The sequence below is a fragment of the Neomonachus schauinslandi genome, chromosome 16 (assembly GCF_002201575.2).
Source record: "Neomonachus schauinslandi chromosome 16, ASM220157v2, whole genome shotgun sequence".
In the NCBI taxonomy this organism is placed as follows: Eukaryota; Metazoa; Chordata; class Mammalia; order Carnivora; family Phocidae; genus Neomonachus; species Neomonachus schauinslandi.
This window is the reverse complement of record NC_058418.1, coordinates 58813816-58832861: the sequence shown is the minus strand read 5'-3', so window position 1 is coordinate 58832861 and position 19046 is coordinate 58813816. Positions and strand designations below refer to the sequence as shown.

Here is a 19046-nt window from a genome sequence, read left to right as displayed (position 1 = left end):
AGCCAGGGCCCCTCAATGTGGCCTGTGTGGCCTGTTCCGGGCCTTCTTCTAAACAGTGACACCGTATGGAGCATTTGTGTGTCCCTTGCCTCTGGGTTCTTTCCCTCAGCACATTCTCTTTGGCGGTCGTGCACGTGGGTGTGCGTGCATCAGCTCATCCTTCCTGTCAAGTCGTCTCCCGTTCACCTGCTGACGGACATTTGTGTTGTCTGCAGTTGGGCTGTTAAGCAGGGAGCTGATTTGCTCCCTTCTACAGAAAGTAGGATTTTTGGGTAAATGTATTTTAAACATATTCTCTCAGCTAATGCCATCTTAAAAAAGAAAAAAAAAAACCCTTAATTTCTCTGGGCACTTTGCTGTCTCACCCATAAGTTGCTTTTTTAAAATACTTATTTTTCAAGTAGGCTCTGTGCCCAGCGTGGGGCTTGAACTTACGACCCTGAGATCCAGAGTCGAATGCTGTAGCGACTGAGCTAGCCTGGCACTACCCCCCCCCCCCCGCCCCCCGCATCGACGGGGGCTTGGTTTTCCGGAGGTTGGCAATCCCAGACTGAGGAGGAGCTGGGTGCAGGGCAGGCAGTCCGGGAGCGAGTGGGATTTCTGTTCGGCCAGGCTGGGGTGGGTGCACTGACCGCATCCGGGCTGACGGTGCCAGAGCTCCAGGGAAGGCCAGCAGTGCCCGGGGAGCCCCGCCGTCTCTCTGCAGCGTTCCCAAGGAAGTGCAGGGCGAAGTGTTTCCCAGCCACGCTGGCAGGCGGGAGGCAGCGGGGCTGCGGCTTCGTTCGCAAGCAGCTTCCGTGGCCCTCCAGCCTGCCGGTCTCTGTGCGTCCCTGGCCTCGTCCTGGTGATGTGGCACTGGGCAAGTCTGCAAGCCTCACGGTGTCCACAGCACACCACTGCGAACCCGACCTCCTGTCTCCACGAAGGCAGACTGGGTCGTAGCCTCTTCTAACCGTGTGAACAGAATCAGAAGTACGGCAGGTCTTCAGACTGGGTTGTTTTGTTGAAGTTGTCTGCCTTCTGGTGTTGTGAGGCTGCCCCTGGAATGTCCTTCTGGGCGAGTACAGAGGTTAGGCCCTGGGACCAGTGGACACTGCAGGTCCTCCTGGTTTTGACATTGCTGAGTCTGATGAGACCAGTGGACTTGGAGGGGAAAGGAGGTGGCTTCATTATGGGTTTCTCCTGGAAGATGTAGTTGTTACTAATTAGGCTTGTTCTGCTGCAGGCGTCCACTTGGCAAACCTTGCAGTTAAAGGAGGGAAATTGTTGTTTAACCCGGCCAATTATCTAATGTAGGAAAGCAAAGATGGTCTTTTTTGGGGGGTAGCCTTAGTTTTTGCAAAAGGCCTTCTGTTTTAGAAAACTAGAGTGTGTTGTGAACACGGTATTTCTAATACAGACGGGTCCTCTTCAAACTGATGCTTTGGTTTGGCAGCAAGTCTGCACTGTCAGTACCCTCAGAGCAGACAGCTGTCCTGGTTTGGGTTTTGTCCCGGGGGACATTGCCGTATGGCCCTGGTGGAGGGTCACAGCACGTGGACAGGGTGACTAGCTTCTGTGATGTTCAGCATGGACAGATGGACATGAAGGGCTCCAGGGGAGAGGTGTGTCATTGTGGGGGTGCAGTGGGGGTGTGGCCCGCACGGGGCGTCCTGTGGTGGACGTGGAGTTCAGGGGTGACACCACTGTGCCAGGAGGTCACTCTGCTGGCTGCATTTAGTGTGTTTTCCATGTAACGGTGAGTTTGGGAGGGCAGGACTCTTCTGTCACCGCCCTGCTAGCCTTGCTGTGAGCACGTTGTTTTCCTGAGACATTCTAGAATGTGGAGGCGCACAGGGTGCTGCAGCCAGTACATGCCGGGCAGATGATTCACCGAGGGGCACAGTGGTTAGGTGGCAAGGGACGCCCACGGACAGGCAGCCACGAGCACCAGCAAGGTCATGTGCGCCCAGTAGGCCGGTGTTAAACATCTTCTTGTTAAAGTAGTTTTGGCACCTGTGGGGCTGGCACCCCGTGCGCTCTTGTTGAGGCCATGTACGGGGCACCCTTTCTGCACACCACTTGGCAGTATCCCGTGGGTGTGTATCCTGATTGCCTGCTCATCTCTGCCATGGGGCTGGGGTAGGAATGTGGGCTTGTAAAAGAGGGGTGGTGGCATGGACGGGACGGCACAGCGGGAATGTCCGTGGGGGGGGTGGTGCGCAGGCCTGTGAGAGCGGGCACTCGGACTCCTGGGGTTCCCAGAGTGCCCGCTTCCCCAGAGCTGCCTGTGTGTGTACACCCAGCTGAGGCTGAACCAGGGAGGAGACACACACATTATCTCTGTTGTCGGAATTGTCTGGGAAGTGCTCTGTATATGGTGCAGCAGGACACTGTGTGGGTGCGTGTCCAGTTACGTGCCCTCCTTGGGACACTGCTGTAAGTTCAGTCTTGTGTTTGCCCTTATTGCCAATGGGTAGAGTCCCTTTCTATCTGAAATGTATGAAATTCTTTTTTCCTCTCTCTGCTGGTTTTTTGGCCACGTGGTCAGATTGTCCTGGGGGTGCAGTGAAAGTGCTGAGAGCCGGCTGAGTGGCCCAAGCGCAGGGACCTGTCAGCCACGCCCCCCAGAAGGACCTGCTTCAGCAGGTGGCTTCTCTCCCCTTTCTCTGCAGGCACCTCTTGTCACCAGGGTGCCTCGTGTCTCCAGCATGTTCTGGGAGAGAACAGGGGCTATTACCTGGACCTTGTAGGAAAGTACAAGGGAATGTGGGCAGTGTTAGCATTTTCCACGTAGGGGCCCGGTGATCCAGTCTTTAAGGGTGTGTGTGTTGTTGAGTTTCCTGTGATGTCAGCTGGAATTCTCATAAAAGATCTACCTGAGAGTGTCCTCGGGCAGACTGAAGCCTGTCCCACGGCTTTGTCACAACACTGCATACGCAGTGTCCCACCTCTGACCTCTGGAGCGTAGGCCTGGGGGAGACTCCGGAACGCCCTTGGCTGAAATGAGAAAACAGACATGTGAGAAGAGGGGACTCGGGCCCGTGTGGAGGGCCGTCTCACCCCCAAGCCCGTGTGCCAGGGGACTCCAGGCGGGGCTGCACCCCACGGCGGCATCACCTGCTGTTCTCAGTCAGGGGGTGACGTGGCAGGTGGGGCGCTGAGGCCCGGGATGCTGCGTGCTGGGCGCAGGGCCTCGGTGGTGAGCCAGTCTCACCTGAAGCTGGGGGCAGGGCAGAGGCCTCACTTGCCAACAGCGGTGTGGGAAACGGCGCCCACTTCCTGTGTGCACGAGGATGGCCCCATGTTATGTGTGCCTGTGCGGCCACCCAGGTGAAGGCAGTTGTCCCCTACCCCGTAATTTCAGACTTGCAGCCTCCGGGGGCCTCATCCACATCTTGGCGCCACCATGGTCCGTCTATTCTCTGTTGGGGGACACCTGGGCTGTTTGCAGGGTTTGCACAAGTCAGTGTGGACGTGATGTGGCTTTGGAGGCCTGTGCACACATGTCACTTGGGGTGTGTCCACTGCAGTGGGGTGTGGGCAGAGCCTGTGCCCACCCTGGCCACGTCTCCGAGGACCCCACAGCCTGCTGAGCACCTGGCCAGCACCTGGCCTGGGTGGCATGTCTCGTCATCACCTTGAATCAGCTGTGGCTCTTGACCAGTCTGCTGGGAAGAGGTGGGACTTCACCCTTCGGGGCAGTGAAGCAGCAACAAGGGGAGAGTGTCAGATCAGAGAAGGGTGGAGGCGCGCACCTGGGAGCCAGGCTTCACCAGCGTCAGGGGTTCCAGCACTAGTAATACACCTCCGGGCACCTCCAGCCTGCGAGGCGGGTCATTAAGGAGTGTCGAATGAGCACTGGGCCGGGCGTAAGATGTCCTAATCTCTGAATAGGAGAAGGTTTTATTTCCTTATTTTATAGATGGAGAAACTTAGACGTATCTGACCACAAACCCAGGATTCTTAACCAGCTCGGCCAGTATTTCTGAAATGTCCTGACAGCTTCCTTTCGTGAGAGAAACAGCCTGTGTCTCTGCCCTGCACACACCCAGAAACATGTTTACAGAACAACTTCCTTCGTGAGGTGGCGTGCGTTACTTCACTTTCTAAACAACGTGTGTTCTGGAAACGCCCTGCTAGGTGGTCTTCGGCTGCACCTAACGCAACTCCAGAGCCACGGTGTAGTGCTCCTGTTCTTTGGTGAAATGTGTCTTCTGTCCTGTGTCCGTTTCCTCATTGGATTGTTCGATGTTTGCTACTGTTTTGATTGTGGTTTATTAATAAATGAGCCCTTTGTCTGACTGGTGATTCGGCAGATCTGCAGCTTATCTTTTCACCTGGGAACTGGGTCTTTCACAGAGCGAAGGCTTTAATCTTGTGGAGATGCGCTTTATCGTTTTCCTTATGTGGCGGACGCTTCTGGGGTCCTGCCCAAAAACTTTATGCCCTGGCGGCACCCGGCTGGCTCAGTGGTGCTGGTGACTCCTGATCTTGAGGTTGTAGGTTCAAGCCCCATGTTGGGTCTAGTAGAGATTACTTCAAAATAAAACTTTAAAGAAATAAAAATAAAAACTTTTTGACTCACTCTAGGTCTTAAAGATTTTCTCCTGTTACTTATCTTCCCCTAAAAATTTTTACAGGTTTTTATAGTTTTTCCTTTTTAGATTTATACCTAAGCATTTCATTTTTATTTAGGGCTATGGTAGATGGTGTTGTGTTTCCACACACTCATTGCCAGTTTGTAGAAATACACTTGGCCCTTGAACAGTGTGGGGGTGAGGGAGGGGTACTAACCCCCACACATAGGAAAATCGTGTATAACTGAGTCCTTCAGAACTCTACTAATTAGCCCACTGTTGACCAGAGGGCTTACCAATAGCATAAACATTTGATTAACACATAATTTGAATGTTACACATATTTTATACATGTATTTGTATATGTGTGTAATACATACATATACGTGTGTGTATATATATGTGTACATATATATGTTGTTAAGATTTTATTTGAGAGGGAGGGAGAGGGAGAGCGAGCACAAGCAGGGGAAGGGTCAGAGGGAGAAGCAGGCTCTCCGCTGAGCAGGGAGCCCCAGGGAGCCCCACGCAGGGACAGATCCCAGGACCCCCCCCGGGATCATGACCTGAGCTGAAGGCAGACGCTTCACCGACTGAGCCACCCAGGTGTCCCTCACATATTTTATATTCTTACCATAAAGTAAGCTGGAGAGAAGAAAATGTTATTAAGAAACTCATAAGGAAGAGAAAATACGTTTACAGGACTGTGCTGTATTCATCCAAAAAATCTGCGTGTAAATGGACGTGTGTAGCTCAAAGCCGTGTTGTTCAAGGGTCAGCTGTGTGGTGGACTTTGTGTTTTGGTCTGGTATTCTGCATCCGTGCTGAACTCATTACTTCCAGGAGTTTTTGGAGATTTCCTTGCAGTTTTGTAGATAGACAGTCACGTTATCACCACACAGAGTGTTTTATTTCTTCCTTTCCAATTTGTATGCTCTTTATTTCTTCTTCTTGCCTTACGGGGCGCAGGCTGGTAGCTCCAGTAGGATGTCCAAAAGCGATGGTAGGACAGGACACCTTTGCCTTGTTCTGATCCTGGGGAGAAAGCATTCACAGTTTGGAATGATGTTAGCTGCGAGCTCTTGTGGATGCTTGTCACCACATTGAGGATATTCCCCTGTGTTTGCTGCAGTTGTGCTGAGTTGTTTTTTTTTTTTTTTTTTTTAAGATTTATTTATTTATTTATTAGAGGGAGCATGAGAGGGGGGAAGGGCAGAGGGAGAAGCAGACTCCCTGCCGAGCAGGGAGCCCGATGCGGGACTCGATCCCGGGACTCCAGGATCATGACCTGAGCCGAAGGCAGTCGCTCGACCAACTGAGCCACCCAGGCGCCCCTGTCTGTGAGACTTTTAATCTGATGCCTTTAATGTTTAACATTCTGGGAAATTTATGTCTTTTTTATGATATCCATTTTTTAAAATTTTTTTTTAAAGATTTTATTTATTTATTTGAGAGAGAATGAGAGAGAGAGAGCACATGAGAGGGGGGAGGGTCAGAGGGAGAAGCAGACTTCCCGCCGAGCAGGGAGCCCGATGCAGGACTCAATCCAGGGACTCCAGGATCATGACCTGAGCCGAAGGCAGTCGCTTAACTGACTGAGCCACCCAGGCGCCCCTGTCTGTGGGCCCTATGCTGAATTTTTATCAGGAGTACTGAATTTTGTTAAATACTTTTTCTGATTATTTGTTATGATTTGTGATTTTCTCCTTTAGCCTGTTAATACGGGAGATTTTCAAGGTTGAACTGGCCTTGCATATTCTCTACTCATTCCCACAAACACACCTACACCCCCACCTGATCATATTGTGGAGGTCACCCCGGCGTAATAGGTCCCCCCTTTGTCCTGCTCCGTGGTGTAGATACGTCACATGCTCCAAGCAGCCGCCTGTCATGTGGGCCTTATGTCTCTGGGTGGTGCTGCCCTTTCCTGTCCTTGCCCCCCTGCATCTCAGGACAGCGCCAGCCATGGGGCGGCTGGCTTGCAGAGCAATGCATGCTTGACTCTGCAGGGTGAGCCCCCGTCCTGTCCTCCAGGGCCACCCTCTTGTGCATTCCCAGCAGAAATGCACGAGTGTGCCTGGTCCTCTTTCTGATATTTCTGTTTGTGTTTGTTCTCCCATTGGTCACCTCCATCAGTTTATGTCCATGCATATCAGCCTTAGAGGATGTTTCGGACTCATCCCTCCTCCGATCTGCTGTTATTCTTTGTCACGTGGTTCTTGAGCCCACATTGCTCTCTTCTCTCATCACATTTAGTCTGTATCTTAGCTCCTTCTGTAGAAGATGGTGTTTTTCCTACTCTGTTTTTTTCAGTCCCTCTTCACCTCCTACCTTAGAGCTGTGTTTTTACCTTGAATGTCTCAAGGTTTCATTTTCCATTCTGTTCTGTAATTAGTGTCTTGTGCTATGCTTTGTGCATCGGTTAAGGGAGCTTTGAGATGCTGTTCTATAATGTCCATGTAACTACACTGCCCCTTCCTGGAGACCGGGGCCATGGGAAGGGAGGCCGGTCTGGAACGAGGTCAGGTGACCAACCTTCTGTTTCTAAAGTCCTGCCAGGGTATTGTTCATACCATGTTTTAAACATATCCAGCTTCTTAAACTTTATTTATTGTGAAATGTAACATGACACCCACTGTCCACAAAATAAAAATGTACAGTTCACTTATTTTTTAAAAGATTTTTTTTTTTTTAGTTACCAGAGAGAGAGTGAGTGAGTGTGAGCATGAATGGGGGCAGAAGGAGAAGCAGGCTCCCCGCTGAGCAGGGAACCTTATGCGGGACTTGATCCCGGGACCCTGGGATCATGACCTGAGCCAAAGGCAGACACTTCACCGACAGAGCCACCCGCGTGCCCTTGTATGATTCACTTACCACAAAAAGCACACATGTGTAACCAGTGGGGCCTTGTACACACACGGCTGTGGTGCACATTCTTGTGCAGGTCCTGGCCTGTTCGTGCTTGGCATTTCTTTGGGATGTGTGCCCAGCCTTGCTACGGTGGTATGGTTCATGCTCCCATCAGAATGGATGTCTTCCCCTTGCTCTACATCTTCACTGATACTTGATACCTTATTTTGATTTTTGTTTACATTTTCTAGATTGCTAAAGCAGTTGATAAGTTTTTCATCTACTTACTGGCCTTTTAAATGTCCTCTTTTGTGACGTACCTTAAGTCTCATGTCCCATTTTAGTTTTGGATATTTTGTCTTTTTCTTAGTGATTTGTAGGAGCTCTTTATATATTCTGGATAAAAGCTTTTTGTCAGTTATATGTGAAGAAAATATCCTCTTTTCCTTTGAGGGAAGGTGACTTTTAATAGAACTTGGGATGCCTGGGTGGCTCAGTGGTTAAGCACCTGCCTTCAGCTCACGTCATGATCCCAGGGTCCTGGGATTGAGTCCCACGTCGGGCTCCCTGCTCAGCGAGGGAGTCTGCTTCTCCCTCTCCTTATGCCTGCCGCTCCCCCTGCTTGTGCTTGCGTTCTCTCGCTCTCACAAATAAAATCTTAAAAACAAAAAAAATAGACAAAACTTGTTATTTTTATTTATTTATTAAAGATTTTATTTTTTTGACAGAGATAGAGACAGCTAGAGAGGGAACGCTTGAGCTTGTTTCCGGTCCTGCTCCGTTGGTCAGCACACGATGCTGCTTTGACACTGTTTCTTGAGCTGTTTGACTTTGACTTTATTTAATTTTGTTTATTAATATGTATTTATGTAATCTGAGGTTCTTTCCTTTCAATTTTAAGTTTATTTGCATGAGTTCTTTCTTTTTTTATAGAAATCTTTTCCACTTTTTTTTAGGCTAGTTTGGCCTTCTGCTCAGTAGTTGTTTCCTGGCTTCATGTCAGTCCCTCCTGGTTTGGGTTTATTTCCTGATAGCAGGTCTTTTCTCTGCAGGGTTAACTCTGCCCTTGTGCTTCTGTGGAGGTTCTCAGCCTTGTTAGGCCAACTCTCTTACAACACTGGAGGATTAGTAAGCACCCCACACAATTTTTGTTATGTGGGCTACAGCTCTCAAATTATTATATTAACATATTGTCTTTAAAAGTATAACTGAGAAAATATTTAAATATTTAATTCACTTAAAATAATAAAGTAGTACGGGGCACCTGGCTGGCTCAGTCGGAGCAGGATGTGGCTCTTGGTCTTGGGGTTGTGAGTTCAAGCCCCATTGTTGGGTGTAGGGATTACTTACAAAAAAATAAAGCTTTAAAAAAATAGTAAAGTAGTACATATGCATGTTATTAAATACTTATATAAATAGTTCATTAAATATTAAATATTTCATTAAATACTGAAAAGTATTTTACAGAAGAAATCAAATTTAGTGAAACGAGTGGCGTTGTTTTCTATATCTGCCAATGTCTTTAATGTCTGCCTTAAATAACAGCTAGCTAGATATCGCTCCTTGTGTCTGTACTCCATCTATGGCATTCTGCTTTTTTTTTTAAGTGTAAAAATAATCCAGCCTCTCACAGACATGTGGTGCAGAAAGAGACACATTTGGGTACCTTCTCAGAGGATCTGGAGACCCTGCTGGTCGGCATTGGCGGATCAGTGGCTGCATTCTGTCCCTTGTGGGATTCCTATATTGGTCATTTGGAAAATGTTGATTCATTCATTGAGTTAGGCAGATCTTCTGATGTTAACATGTTTATTTTAAAAATAACCATTTTGAGGGGCGCCTGGGTGGCTCAGTTGTTAAGCGTCTGCCTTTGGCTCAGGTCATGATCCCAGGGTCCTGCTCCGCGGAGAGCCTGCTTCTCCCTCTCCCACTCCCCCGCTTGTGTTTCCTCTCTCGCTGTCTCTCTCTCTGTCAACTAAATAAATAAATAAAATCTTAAAAAAAAAAAAAAACCTTTTTGAGGCGCATGGGAGCCTCATTCGGTTAAGCATCAGACTCTTGATCTCAGCTCAGGTCTTGATCTCAGGGTTGTGAGTTTAAGCCCCTGGGATCATGACCCGAGCTGAAGGCAGATGCCCAACCGACTGAGCCACCCACGCGTCCCTGGAGCCTACTTGAAATACATACATCATACATACATACATACCTTTTAAAGTTACCACCAGTCTCATTAGAATGTCTTCAAGTGCTGGGATGCTGTTGAGCTAATGGACATGGATACGAAGTTTTCCTAAGCTCAGGTTGCACTTGGAAGCTCAAATTTTATTACTGACCACAGCTACTGTTAATTTTCCTTGAAGTGATAGCTCTAGTTTGTTGATTTTTGAGAAGATAACTGCCAGATACCCAGTTCTTAATAATAATAACAACGGTTTGTCCAAGAGTCCTTCAGGTGAAACCTGTGTCCTGTGAAAATGTAGCCGAGTCAGCTGGCCATGCCCAGAGGCTCTCCTGGGGGTTAGCACTGCCGACCATGCCCCCTTGAGTCTTGTCAGAGTACAGAAGGACAGGGCCTCAAGGTTTGCAATTTAATAAGATTTAAAATGGTTGCTTCTTTCTCAAGGACAGTTGCAGGTGCTCCTGGGTTGTGTTACTGGGGTTGTGTGAGGGTCTTACCTTCTCATGGGGCATGGCAGCATCCCACCCCCAGTCCTGTAAGAAAGGCAGGTTGTCATGAAAACCGTGTTGGCCTCACAAGGCCCCAAAAGGGGTTCGGGCACCCTCAGGGCCTGCAGACACAACCACTGCACCATGGTGGCAGGCCAGTAGCAAATGCGTTGGAACCGTGGGCCAGGATGGCACTTGGGCCGTCTAGTAAAACTCCATGGACCTGGAGATGCTAATTCCATGCGATTTTCATATGTCACAAATACTAGTCTTGAATTCCTTTGTCCCCCAAAGGTATAAAATACGAAACCCGGCGCGCCTGGCTGGCTCAGTCAGTAGAGCGTGCAACTCTTGATTTGGGGGTTGTGAGTTCACGCCCCACATTGGGTGTAGAGGTTAGTTAAAAATAAAATTTTTAAAAAACAATAAAATAAACTTGGAAACTCATTCTTAGCTCTCAGTTTTTACCTAAGCGGGGAGAGGGCTGGTTTTGGCCTTGGGCTGTAGCTTGTGACCTGTGTGAGCTCTCTTCCTCCTCTCAGGAAGGGTAGAGGGGTGGTTAGCTTGGCTTTTCTGTGGGCTTGAAGCTGTCTTCATTGTGTTCCTTCCCTGGCTGACAGTGTGGCCAAATTCGGTATTTGACTCTCTGGACCGTGGCTCCAGTGTGGTCTGGCACGCTGAGAATGGAGGGCACTTCTCACCGAGTCATGCCCACTCCTTTCCCAAGGACCGTGGCACTGTCCCTCACTCTTGTCCTCGGCGGGCACACCTGGACGTTTGGCGAAGTGAAGTCACCATCGGTGCTGGTGGTTTACCCACGGTCAGATTCCTCCTGTCGGAAGAGTTGTGTCCTAGGCGGTTTTCTTCTCTTACTTCTTGGTGGTGCTTTTGCCTTGGTAGCACAGTGAGCTTTTTGAATTGGTTCTCCAGTTCCTGGCCTTTCCTCTCATTTCTAGAGTTCTGAATCTTTTATTCTCTCTCCTTGAATTTTTCTACTCTACTAAAATCAGGATTGCTTCTAAGTCATTGTTTCTCTCTGTTTTGCAGTCTTTGTTCCCGAGTCAGTTCAGGCGGGGTTCTTGATGTCCTCGGAGTTCTCAGAACTCCCCCCCCCGGTGTGTGAGCTTGTTCATGTGGATCATCTTCTCAGGCTTCCTCTCTCCTCCCTGAGCTTGCCGCTAAGTTGGACAAGGCGCCCTGGGGCTGGTGGGCCTTTCTTGACTGCTGGCGCGTGTCGCCTGTGTGGAGTGCCCGGGGTTGGTGACCCTGCACCTTCCCCACAAGAGCTGTCCTGCGCTGGCCTGGCTGGACCGAGCCCTCCGGGTCCTGTAGACATGGGGCCCTCAGGGCTTGTGTGGACTTGCACGGGCTGTGGCTTTGTGCACTCGGAGTCCAGCTCTGATGCCCACGAAGCCACTGCAAATGCCTTCCAGTTTCCCTTAGGTTATTGCTGTTAGCTTGCCACTGGAAACGGCAGGGTAAGGCTGAGTCCTTGCATTTCTGCCAAACTGTAAGTACTGCAGAAGTGTCTGCTCCTCTCCTGCATCCAGGTTCAGTCTTGCAGGGAGCCTCTGTCATGTGTGTCGTGTCTCCTACCCCTGGAGAGACTTGCAGTGTGAGTCTGTGTTTTCAGAAGAGAAGACGGTGTAAGTATGGCATTTGGGGATCAGCTTAGATAAAGCCCTGTGTGTGCTTGTGGAGGTGGGGCTGGGACTCGCTCTGGTGGCAGCTGTTAACGTGAATGCTGCTCGAGGCACCTTTGGGAAGAACACATCTCATCGTTGCCCTTGTTTGGAGAGCTCTTGGCATGGCTGTCCTGCCAGCCCCTCTGACAGTGCGGGGTCTTGGGGCAAATGCACAGGAGAGAGACCCTGCCAGTCAGACAGCACGTGGAGCTTCCGTGGGCTGTGGGCCACTTGTGACGGAGACAGGTGCAGGGGAGAGTGACTTTGCCAGCCCGTGTGTGACCCTGGGCAGGGAGCTGGCTGCAGACAGCTCGTGGTTCCCTTCCAGGCCAAGAGGCTGGGCTCTGACCTGTGGCCGCCAGGTCACTGACAGATTCCCTGAGCCCGCAGTGTCGGCGTCGTACCTTGCTTTCAGGGAGCAGGCTGGGGTCTCTCTTCAGAGGACTCACCCAACTGCAGACGCTCTTGAGTGCTTTCCTGCGTGGTCTCCGTGCCTCCCAACAGTTTGCGAAGCTGGAGCGGCTGCCCTTCAGTGTGGAGGTGCAGGAAAGGGCCCGCATCCAGCAGCCCATCCCATGTAGGGACTGGTTAGCAGCCAAAGCGGCCCTCAGACCAGCCATGCTCCTTCATCCAAATTCACGCTGCCCTGCGGACCTCTCCCCATGTCCTGCTGCTTTGGTGCCGAGTGTCAAGTCTGCGTGTGTCCCAGAAACAAGTCTACTTGTTTCTGACGTGGACTCTTAGCCCCTGTGTTTAGAGTGGGCATCTTCTGACACCAGGAGTGAGGGATTCAGATCCCAGTGTGTCAGTGTGTCTGAGCGGGGACAGCCAGCTTGCCTCTGGGGCCTGAGGCTTGGGTTGTTTGCTCAGGAAGCCCCAGAGCCTGGGTTGAGGTAGCCTGTAACCTGTTAGAAGGGAGGACCCCAGCCACGAAGATTGTCTCCACCGTGATGACTCTGTTGGGGGGTCCCAGCCTCTTCTTGGGTTGAACAGTGAATGCCCAGCAGTGAGCAGGGAGGCCTGTGGCACCCTGGCACCCTCTTCCCTCCCAGAGGACCCATGGAAGAAGTGGCGAGCCTGGTTCCTGACGTGTGGCTCTGCCTGGCTTAGGACAAGTCCTGGGAGGTGATGAGAGTTGCTTTCTCCGTGTCTGCGTCTTTTGCTTTGCGGGCGTGGCCATTTCTCTGAGCCGAGGGAGAGGATGACTGGATGTGGAGGGGTGGGACGGCGTGGAGCCTAGAGATCGGACAGCCGGGGGGAAGACCAGGTAGATGCAGGATGAAGGTGCAGGTGAGATTCGTTCTCAGCTAGTTTATCACTGAGAAAACAAGAGGGAGGGCTCAAGTCCCCTTGGCCCTGCAGCTTGCCAGACGGGTCGTGCTAGGCACAGGACGACTGGCCCAGTGTGCCCTGCTCTCCCAAGAAAATCGACTGGCGTGCACCACCGGCCAGTCTGAGCCTTGGAGCTGAAAGCCTTTGTGAAGCCGTTTCACTGACTGCCCCTAAAGGAATGAGTCTAGAGTGCTGCATGTCCCAGGCCCTGAGGGAACCATGGCCGTGGTGCTCGTCCTCGTGTTACTGACCGGTTTGGAGTACTGACGTGTTTGTAATCAAGGGGAACGAGGTGGCCTCGGTGGTCTCAGTTGTCATCGGGCACGTGGGCTCAAGAAAAACGTCTTGTGGAAAAGAAAACGGAACATTAGGGATGACACTCCTAACCTGATAGCTAACAGTGTTCCCAGTCCTCCGGAAGACATGGTAGAGGGCGCACAGGGGCCCTGAGGACAGTGACCTTTAGGAGTGAGTGAGGCCCACTGGTGGGCACAGGACATGGCACACCTGGCCAGTGGCTGGCACAGAATGTCCCTTGGGCCATGGTGATGAGGTTTGGGGCTGCCCTCACTGCGACAGATCGCATGGAATTAGCTGGTTGTTCACAAAATGAAATGTGAAAATTAATAAAGGGAAATCTCATTTACAGTGGAGGAGGGAGGCGAGGCGAGCAGGGGGAACTCACGCCCAGCACTAGCTGTCACTTACAGATCCAACAGGAAAAGACTTTTACTAACCCAACAGGAGGAAGGAAGGTTTCTTCCTCCCCCAGCAACAGCCCAGCTCCCATGTTCACCCCAATAAACTTTTAGTTATCAGCAGCCCTACCCCACCCCACTCCATCCCTTTCTGTTATAAAAGAGCCTCCTTTGCTTTGTTCCCTGGAATTGCCTATGGTTTGGGGCTGGCTTGTCTGTCCTGGGTTGCCATTCTCTGCTCTTCCAAAATAAAGCCATTTTTGCTGGTGAAATAACTAGCAGTTTCATTTTGAACATTAACAGAACGTACTGGCAGGTGTCTGCTGGTAGCAAGGGACAGCTGCCTGGGTCCAAGGAACTTGCCCAAAGACTTGCACCCAAGGCCTCGGTGGTTTAATTGTAATGCTGACAGTGAGAGCCGTAACGGGCAACATTGGCGTCGCACTGAATGGTTTGCAGAGTACTCTCTACGCCGCTGGGTGCACCTTGCAGGGCCGTTGTGGAAGGCCCTTCACGTGGCACTCCGTGGCTCACCTTGTACTTCCAGATTACCCTCTCTGTCCAGTCCTGGGCAGAGCTCTTTCCCAGTAATGCTGGGCATCCGCCTCAGAACTCGGCCCAGGGCGCCATGAAGATGGAAGATGCTGGATGAGAGGCTGAGAACTCACTTCACTCCTTCCTCCTGCCCTGTGCCTGCTGTGGCTGTTTTGAAAGATAATTGGGCTGTGGAGGCTGGGGCAGTTGTCGTGGAACGGTACTGTGTTCTCTTCGTGCTGTTCTGTAGCTCTTGTCTCTCCCACGGAGGGCAGGTGGAAGAAGGAGGCAGGCCTTTCAGTTCAGGGGTCTCAGAACTCTACTTTGAATAGAGAGACCACCTACCAGAGACATTTCAGGGACACGTAGTGAAGTCACTTGTTCAAAGAATGAAGTGGCTATCTGTGCCCGTCTCTTGGTGTAGACACTGTGGAGTAGGCTGGGAGATTGGGGTTCAGACATCGTGGGGCCTGCACTGAGGCCACGTGCTGGTCCGGGTCTTTCCTATGCGATCACGGACTCTGGTATTTCACATTCACGAGCAGGAAGGTTGGACATCCCATGATGACTGTGCTCGATTTCCCACCATGAGAGCAGGCAGTCAGGTACTGTTTTTTTAAACTTCTACTGAAACGTTGCTGATGAGTTCCAGCAGCTGTCTCTGAGTCAGGCTCTGAGAGGCTACTTTTCCAGGCTGAGGTGTTCTAGTGTGGTACTGGAAAATTGGAGAGGAAGGTCGAATTCATAGTTTCAAGCAGAGATGGAAAATGCCGTTTTTGGCCTCCACCACTGGAGCGTGTGGATGGAAACACCCTGTCCACCTGCTTTGTGTGCAGGGGGAGGAAGTATCGGGAAGTGAGTAAAGTTGGTCAGCCTTGTCCCTCTTCCCAAAATAAATTTAGATGTCTTCTTAGGTCAGTTAAGTATGAAGAGAATACTTCGTGAAATTTTATCAGTTAATGTGGAAAAATAAGAGGATCTCCGGAAGACATGGTAAAGGGCGCACAGGGGGCTGACAAAACCAGGGAGTGGAGCTCCACTTACCGATTGCATTTGAACATTGTATTTCAGAAGCCACACTTTATACATAGTGGAGGCCGCTTAATTCCAGGTGACTTAGTTACAAAAACTACTTATCCAAAATGGCAAAGCACAGAGTTGTTCACTGAGGGAAGAGGAGATGAAATAGTACACATGGTTTGTTTGTATAAAATGTTTTCTACGGGGCGCCTGGGTGACTCAGTCGTTAAGCGTCCGCCTTCGGCTCAGGTCATGGTCCCAGGGTCCTGGGATCGAGCCCTTCATCGGGCTCCCTGCTCCGCGGGGAGCCTGCTTCTCCCACTCCCCCTGCTTGTGTTCCCTCTCTCGCTATGTCTCTCTCTGTCAAATACATAAAATCTTTAAAAAATAAAAATAAAAAAATAAATAAAATGTTTCTAACTCAGAGGATGAAAGTTTAAAAGGGGCACCTGGGTGGCTCAGTTGATTAAGCATCTGCCTTTGGCTCTCAGGTCATGGTCCCGGGGTCCTGGGATCGAGTCCTGTGTCGGGCTCCCTGATCAGCGGGGAGTCTGCTTCTCCCTCTGCCCTTCACATCGCTCGTGCTCTCTATCAAATAAATAAATAAAATCTTAAAAAAAAAAATACAAAAAGTATAAAAAGGAAGATAGTGGCTTTTGGGAAGACTGCGTGGAGCAAACAGGAGGCCGGGAAGGGGTAGACAAGGCCGTGTTCTAAGAAGGTCCATGTTGCCATGGTCTGGTCAGGTCAGTATGGCCGCGGGCAGAGACTGAAAGGAGGTTGATTCCCCTCTCAGGTCCCAGAGGGAGCCCACCCGGGGCCACCAGGGAAGGCACCAGGGTGGCCAGGAGGCAGAAGATAGGAGTAAGGATAAGGTCTTTGCTGGGGTTTCGGCTGGAAGAGCAGGTGGGCAGGGTGGACAGCTCAGGACTGGCTGGTTGGAATAATGCTGTGGGTTGTTAGGGTGGTCTCTGGTTGCCTGGTGGCTGGCTTGTGTGTGTTAGATAAAGAGATGGTTGGTGGTTTTATGTAGGAAAGGTTTACTATCTCTAAGAAAGGGCTAGCTCTGGGAGGGGCAGTCTCTCCCCAGACAGCAGGTTTTTTGGAGTTTTTTGTTTTTTTTTTTTAAAACGTGTCAGAACATGGTAAAATACAGAATTAAGTCAGCACATGTCCTGGCATTTCCTGGGAAATACAGGGGCTGGGCCTCAGGCCCCTGTTCAGGGTCTGGCTCAGTGGGTACAAATCGGGGCACCAGAGCTGCCTGGACATCTGGTTTCAGCTCATTTTATTTGGGAGAAGTTGGGAAATTGGGTCTGTGTGGCTCTCATCCTCACCTTCTGTCTGGGGGCAGTGTGGGAAGGGAGCTGACTTCCAGGGGGTGCGGGTGGTGAGTGGGGTCGAGGCCATGGCTTAGAGGGTGGTGGTTGTGATGTTCTGCCCCTGGGATGTGACCTTGCCCGTGGAGCAGTTAAAGGGGACCTGGAAGAGCAGGGCCAGGCTCTCCATCCTGGAGTGGGCCGCTGGGCCGTGAGTCCTGAGGTCCCTTCCTGGGCACCCGTCCCAGCGGGGAGCACAGCCCCCGTCAGAGCGGTAGGTGACATCCAGTCCATTCTGGGGCATGAATTTGAGATTGCCTGGGCTTTGTGTGCATTGGTCCTGATTGACCCTGTGTGTCCTCTCTTTTGAAGCAGACGGTCGATGACGAAGCGATGGCCGTATAAATGAAGATCAGGTGAGGGGAGAAGAACGATGCCCAAGGGTGGGTGTTCTAGAACACCACAGCACGAAGACTTTTCCCTCAGCAACGACATGGTGGAGAAACAGACGGGGAAAAAGGTAACGCCTGGGCTGCCCTCGCCCTTGCTGGCTCACCGTTCCTGGCCTCTGTGTGTGTCCCTGTCCTTGTCGATATCCTCTGCAGCCACAGTGACCCAGGGAGGGTCTTCTTAAGGAACCAGAGGGAAGCTTTCATGAAGTTTGTGCATGTTGCTGAGGCGTGTTGCTGTGGCCCCACATTCTCTGGTCTGGGAGCCATAGATGTCTGTCACGGCTTCAGTGAGATCACACCTGATGCTGAACCGTATCTGCCTCGTCCTGACCAGAAACACCGCTGGGGTGTGCTTGTACTTGTGCTGTGGCCGGTTGTCCGCGTGACTCTGAAAAGGCACTGTAACCCCCAGTCACTGTGTCCGTGATGTGTGGTCACCTCTGGGCTCCAGGGTGCACACCCCGCCCCGTAGCCTGGGGGCACTGCTGAGTGTGGACTTGGAATCAGACAGAAGCAGCGGGTGCAGGCTCTGCCCTGTGTTGTCTGTGACCGTGAGTGTGTCTGCAGTAAGAGCAAGAGCGACTCGTGCTGGCTTGTCCGTGGGGCGGCACTGCTCTTCACCCTAGAGCTGTCCCTGTCCCCCTGACGCCCTCGTGGGAGGCCGTCGACGCTGTGACGTGTGTGAACGGAAGCTCGGTGTCAGTGCACCTGCTGTCTCCACTGACACCCTGGTTGGGTGGGGTACGAGGAGATGAGTGAGCAGAGCCGTGCCCTTCATCTGGCTGAGGTGAGACGGGGGGCGGGTTGTGAACGTAGGCGTGCCTAGGTGCTCATCACAATGACCGGGCTGCAGAGGCTCTGGTGGATGGGCGTCTGTGGCCACACGTTCTCTCCCACTTGCCTGTCTCCCAGCACCCTGTACCATGTGCAGGAACAGGTAGGAGCCACCACATGGAGCTGTGGGCAGGCTGAGGCTGGAGCTTGGTCTGAACTTGCATGGGAGTGGCGTGGAGGGTCTGGTTGCAGCTTGGGATGGCCGTGTGCTGGTGTGCCCACGAGGAGCTGGAGCCACTGGAGACAGATGTGCCCTGGCTGAGCGTGGGAACTCTCCCTCTGGGACACTTTCACACCCAACGGCCAGACCACCGTTGGTAGTCAGGGTTCCCAGGCCTGTGTGTGGGTTTTCCTGCGACAGGATTCCGTGGTCACAGGGCAAGGGAGAGGCCCCACGCGTCCCTGTCTGGGCTGCCTTTTCTGCCTCCAGACCGGCTCTGCCGAGTCGACGGGTAGCTGGGGCTTCAGACTGCCGCGCCCCCCAGCTTGGGTCTTCTCTGCCCAGTAAGGCCTCTCCACCGAGGCAGACACCAGAAAAGGCCCCCAGAGCCCAGTGCCTGCTTTGGAGGGGTCGCCTTCTAACACAGGGCTCGCTCTAGGCTGGTTGCAGCTGCTTTGTTTTCCTTACGGAGAGCAGTCACTGGACGGAACTGGCCTGGCGTGGGTAGCATGGCAGCGCGCACACGTTTGCCACGGGAGATGTGTGCATTTGGCTTTGCTTTTCTCCTCAAGTAAAGTAGCTCTGTACTTAGCCCTGTACCACCCAAGATAGACATTTTGTTGGCTTCTGTTGCGACCCGTTTTGCTAGCGGGGAATGCTCAGCAGCAGCTTTGAGTGAACTCCCTGCCCCAGCCCAGCTGCTCAGCAAGGTTCGGAGCCCAGCTCTCCCCTGAGAGCCTGAGAGCCTCGTCGGAGCCGCTGTGATGCTCTTGGGGGAGCCCCTGACCCGCTCTGGTTACGTTGCAGGTGTTGGCTTTCCCTGCACGGCTCATGGCGGAGGAGCTGGGACTCAAGAACGGTCTACTTCTTAGTGAAATAGAGTTCAAACCCCCATCCCGATCAGAACATGCAGTATGACCCCCGCCTTTGGAGGCC

At 51.8% G+C, this 19046-nt stretch overlaps 1 protein-coding gene across 1 annotated transcript in view; it reads left to right on the top strand.

The window, feature by feature from the left end:
* The window catches only part of ANKRD11 (ankyrin repeat domain 11), a 114061-nt gene that overhangs the window by 64442 nt on the left and 30573 nt on the right, over positions 1–19046 (top strand). Inside the window, 1 exon segment of the mRNA XM_021705665.2 lies at positions 17037–17184. Coding sequence (XP_021561340.1) covers positions 17098–17184 — 87 coding nt within the window. The 5' untranslated portion in view covers positions 17037–17097.